Source organism: Drosophila kikkawai, unplaced genomic scaffold, assembly GCF_030179895.1.
Source record: "Drosophila kikkawai strain 14028-0561.14 unplaced genomic scaffold, DkikHiC1v2 scaffold_113, whole genome shotgun sequence".
Classification (NCBI taxonomy): domain Eukaryota; kingdom Metazoa; phylum Arthropoda; class Insecta; order Diptera; family Drosophilidae; genus Drosophila; species Drosophila kikkawai.
In genome coordinates, this window is record NW_027222442.1 from 14,170 (window position 1) to 19,372 (window position 5,203).

The window sequence follows — 5,203 nt, forward strand, 5'->3', positions numbered from 1 at the left end:
ACCTGCAGCGCTCTTTTGTTTTCTCTTTCTACTCTTTCCTTATCTCGCCTAAGCTGTCGCGGTAAACTACAAAACTACATTTGTCATCCCATAAACATGTATATATTCTGAAGCCAAGCTTATACATACACTCACTCTGCAGCTCCGATAAAACAAACACATTAAAACGGCTTATATTAAAATACCTATTGTGCGTCTTTTTATTATAAACTAAAGGGTGGCAAATTCGTTGTCTTCCCCACAAACATTTTGGTGACCCCGACGTGATCTTTATCGGAGTCTGCATTTCGGTTTCGTAATTGTTTAATATCGTTTAAACAAAACGCTTGTTTGCTGTCGTTTGCGGGCATTCGGTCACAAACACACAAACATACATACAAACAGTGCGCAGCCGGCCGTTTGATTTTTTGTACATTTCGCGCTGTGAAAAATCAAAACTGTGTTGTGCAAATAATCTGGCATAAAAGTGAATCGAATTGAATCGTTTTTTATTAGCGCATAGTGCATATATATATATGTACATATAGCCACCGCCATACATACATACATTCGTTCGCATATATTCGCTGTTGCTAAGCAGGCAACTTAACGGCAAAAACAACAACAACAAGTTCAAGGTTCCGTTGCATTTCGGCGACGCTTGTAACCTCTACATTTTCGCGGTAGAAAGCATAGGGTGTTTCGTGCCTCTGACGCGGTCAGACATTTAAATTTATTTTATTTTTTTTTCTCGTGATCGAATAAAAAATATGTCTGATACGGAAAATTCGGTTCGGGCACCAAATGAATCCCCAAGTGACGTGGACTTCTACCGAGCCAAAGCCGACTCTATTTTGAGGCAAATAAACTCGATGAAATTTTATTTAAATGGTGATTCGGTCAATCAGTTCGATGAATTGGATTGGATCAACTCCTTAAACGAGGCATTTGATGCTGCGCAGACATCGTTGGAGCGACTGGATTTTACGGAGATCTCGAGCGACCATCGGATGGAATTTTCCGGAGTTTTCATGGATGTAAAGGCGAAACTAAGCCGAGGCTTAGCTGCTCATCGCAAGTCGCAATTGCCGGCTTCAATCGCTGCCAATTCAACATCTATTGACATGACTAACAACCCGGAACTTTCTTCTAGATCGAGGAAGCCTCGTTTGCCAAATCTGGAAATTGCTCGTTTTCATGGTTCCTATGCTGAGTGGCCGGATTTTCTAGCGACGTTCACTACGGTCATCGGGAATGATGATGAGCTAACGGATATTGAAAAGTTACAATACTTGCGGTTGAGTTTAGGCGGCGTGGCTTTGGAGACCATACGCTCGCTCGAACCCTCACATGCAAACTATCATAAGGCTATGAATTTGCTGATAAATCGATTCGATAATAAAGTCTTACATTTTCAGGCACACGTACAGGCAATATTTGGTTCAAAGGGTGTCGAGAAGGGATCGTCAAAGGGTCTTCGGGAGCTCAGTGATTGCATGAATTCACGTTTACGAGCAATTCGAACCCTGGCCACTACGCAACAGATTTTGGACGGGCTTCTAATACACATCGTCACTCGAAAGCTGGATCATGGGACGCGTGAAAAATGGGAAGAGGATTTATCGATCACAGAGCTGCCTACCTGGGATGCTATGGAGTCATTTCTGGAGAAGAGGTGCAGGATGATGGAAAACTTGGATCAAGCCTGGGTAACTCAAACACCAGGCCAGCAGGTGGGAAAAAACTTGCACACATATACTCCAAGTGCACTTATTGCTTCTGCCACTAGCTCAAGTCATCAGATATGTTTGTGTTGCGATGCAAGGGATCATTATTTGCCAAAATGCCCTCGATTTTTGAATTTGAGCCCGAATCTGCGGTATAGAGAAGCAAAGAAGTTGCACCTTTGCTTAAATTGTTTGCGCAAGGGCCATAGTTTGCAGCAATGCAAGTCGACTCATTGCAGATATTGTCGCATGAAGCATCATTCATTGTTACACATAAACCATGACCCATCCGCACCATCCATCTCATTTTCATCTCCATCATGCGATCCATCCTCGAGCTCTCAGCCATTGCCATCTACTTCAGCATCAGCATTAGTATCATGTTCGCAAGCATCATCTCATCCTGATCATCACTTACCAAGCCCTCCACCCAAAGCCTCAAATATTATGCCGAATGACTACGTGTTGCTTCCGACCGCTATTATATACGTGAGAAATAGAAGTGGAGCATTTATGCCTTGCCGAGCAATTTTAGATTCTGCCTCGCAGCTAAGCTTCATAACCTCTCGCTTAGCTAGTCAACTAAATTTGAATCATAGCAAATCGCAAATCTCGATTGCTGGGATAGGAGAATCTTCCATAATTTCGGATAGGGCAGTCGATATTGTTGCGCAATCACGGGATGCCAGCTATCGTGCGTCATTCGCAGCTGTTGTGACTCACAGTATCACGGATTACCAGACCCATTTCAATATAGATGCAACATCATGGAGAATTCCGCAGAACATTTCGCTCGCTGATCCTTATTTTAATCAATCGCAACGAATTGACCTTTTGCTTGGCGCTGATTTGTTTTTCCAAATAATTTCCACAGGAAAAATGCATTTGGGCAGGACTTTGCCAACTCTTCAGAACACCAAACTTGGTTGGATAGTCTCTGGAGGGTTATCGAGGATGCCCAACCCTGCTGATCGAGGAGGCCTGCATCGAGGAAGTCATACCCGGCGGAGACGGCGTCATCAGAGTAGCTATGGTCCGTACAGCTACGGTTCTAATCAAGAGAGCCGTCGCCAAACTAGCCGCTCTGCCCATCGATTCCGAGATAGTTGGAACCGTACCTCTTCCAACGGGGGGAGTATGTTCGGAGCAGACCGCCAGCACCTAGTCACGCGCGCATAGGTGTACCACTGCACCTGCAGCGCTCTTTTGTTTTCTCTTTCTACTCTTTCCTTATCTCGCCTAAGCTGTCGCGGTAAACTACAAAACTACATTTGTCATCCCATAAACATGTATATATTCTGAAGCCAAGCTTATACATACACTCACTCTGCAGCTCCGATAAAACAAACACATTAAAACGGCTTATATTAAAATACCTATTGTGCGTCTTTTTATTATAAACTAAAGGGTGGCAAGTTCGTTGTCTTCCCCACAAACACAGATCATGAGACATATTCTTCGGCTTCAAGTATCTTTAAGTGAAATGACGATATTCAGAAATTGGAACGAACGTTTTTAATATTATTACAAGTGTGTGAAGGGATGGCTTTTCCGAGTGGAGGAATAATGTTTATTGACTATGTTAAGGGGGTTTTAACAGGATGAACTTAAGGAACTTATATTCTGCCTTATTAATTCTTTGGACCGCGTCCGCTCGATTCTCTCGTTGCTCTTCTTCTTCGATACTGTCGCTATCGGTATCGTATCGTATAGTATCGTATCGTCTAACTATCGCTTATTACTATAGGTATCGTACGGGTTATATCCTGGACAACCACCAGACAGTTACATTCGGCCTCTCCTGACATCGCAGCGTCCTCGCGAGATTAGTCCGATTCGTCGTCTTCGCCGTCATCTTCATCTGGCTCATCGGGTGGAAGTTCGCACCAGCGCTTCATCTTTTCAGATGAATACACTGACTTGTAGTGTCTCTGCTTTCGTTGTGCGTGTGGGATATCTTCAACAAGATATCGGTCGTTGGGCAGCTCCTTGGATATGATAAAAGGACCTTTGTAGCGCGGCTCTAATTTGCGCGAAGTGCCCGTGCTAAACGGCTCATTCTCGACCAAGACAATGTCTCCGGTGCTATAAACAGTTGGCTTGGAATGGCTGGCATCATATCGTCTCTTGGCGGCGGCTCTGTAGTCGTTTACTGTGGTTGCAGCGTCAGCTCGGAGCTTCTCCAACTCGACGTCTGTCATCATGCTCGTGTCTTGATTTTGGATCACGCTCGTCAGCGTGTTCTTAAGGACATCTCGGGGCTCGTAACCATATAGTAGCTGAAATGGGGAACATTTAGTAGTGCTGTTTACCATGGTGTTGATGCTCCACTGGATTGATCGCATCTTCTCGTCCCAGCGTTTTTCGTTTTCGTTCGAAGGCAATAGCATTGACAAAATAATTCGGTTTGTCCGTTCTGCGTGACCGTTGGCTCTTGGTGTTCTGACAGCGTTAAGAATGTGCTTTGCATTGTTTTTCTTGCAGTACTTCTCAAAATCTTTGGAGGTGAAAGCGGTACCTCGGTCGGTGACGATTCTCTCTGGCATTCCCACGTAGCTGGTGACTTCTTGCAGGGCATCAATGACATGTTTAGTTGCTGTACTTTTTACTACTCGAACTATGGTGAACTTGGTGAAAGCGTCGACAAGTACGAGGATATGTTCATTTCGCTTTGAACTCTTCGGAAAAGGTCCCAGATGATCCATGTGTACGGTGGAAAAGGGAATCGGCTTGATGTCATCGTAGTGGTACTGACCCTCGTGTCGTCCACCTGGTATTTTATACAACGCGCAGCCTACACAGGACTTTATGTAGCTTTTAACGAAGTTACGCATTCGAGGAAACCAAAACAAATTCATAATTCTGCTGATGGTTTTATCTGTGCTCATGTGTCCGGCTTTATCGTGGCACTCGTGTAGAATATGGAATCTCAGCTGCTTCGGCACAACCCATAGCAGTTTGTTGTCATATTTGCGAAACAGGCGATCTTGCTCGATCACATACTTGTCGTTTTCAGATTTCTTTTCGGTTTTCATATCCGCAACAATTTTCTGTATCTTCTCATCTTGAAGTTGTATAGCAAACAACCAGTCAGCTTCGTCAATAATTGTTTTTGAGATCTTCAGGGATGCTGTATCCATCTCATGTGCGTCTTCAAATGGCGCTCTACTTAGCGCGTCAACGTGACCCATCTGTGTTCCTGCTCGATGAACGATGTCGATGTCAAACTCCTGGATTCGTAACCACCATCTTGCTATTCGGGGTATCAGCTCGCGTTTTTCCATAGACGTCTTCAAAGCGTTGCAATCGGTGACAACCTTGATCATCTTGCCATAAATGTAGTATTTGAATCGCTCCAAGGACTCGACAACGGCTAAGGCTTCTAGTTCGTAGCTGTGATAGTTTTTCTCTGGTTTGGAAGTGGCTCTGCTATAGTATGCGATTGGCTTCAGTTGATCTTCATCTTTCTGCATCAAAACTCCTGCTAATCCAACGGC

At 44.3% G+C, this 5,203-nt stretch overlaps 1 protein-coding gene across 1 annotated transcript; it reads left to right on the plus strand.

Moving 5' to 3' along the window:
* The first annotated feature begins 749 nt into the window (after nt 1-749).
* On the plus strand, nt 750-2,871 carry LOC138929296 (uncharacterized). Its single transcript, XM_070288748.1, has 2 exons — nt 750-1,688; nt 2,641-2,871. Exons 1-2 carry the CDS (start codon nt 750-752, stop codon nt 2,869-2,871), a joined length of 1,170 nt encoding a protein of 389 aa, XP_070144849.1.
* Nucleotides 2,872-5,203: the final 2,332 nt, after the last annotated feature.

What these genes read in the sequence shown, in the direction of transcription:
- LOC138929296 (XM_070288748.1), top strand. Translation starts at nt 750, where the DNA reads ATGTCTGATACGGAAAATTCGGTTCGGGCACCAAATGAATCCCCAAGT. An exon ending in AAAACTTGGATCAAGCCTGG is followed by an intron (nt 1,689 to 2,640) that starts GTAACTCAAACA and finishes TTGGTTGGATAG; the next exon opens with TCTCTGGAGGGTTATCGAGG.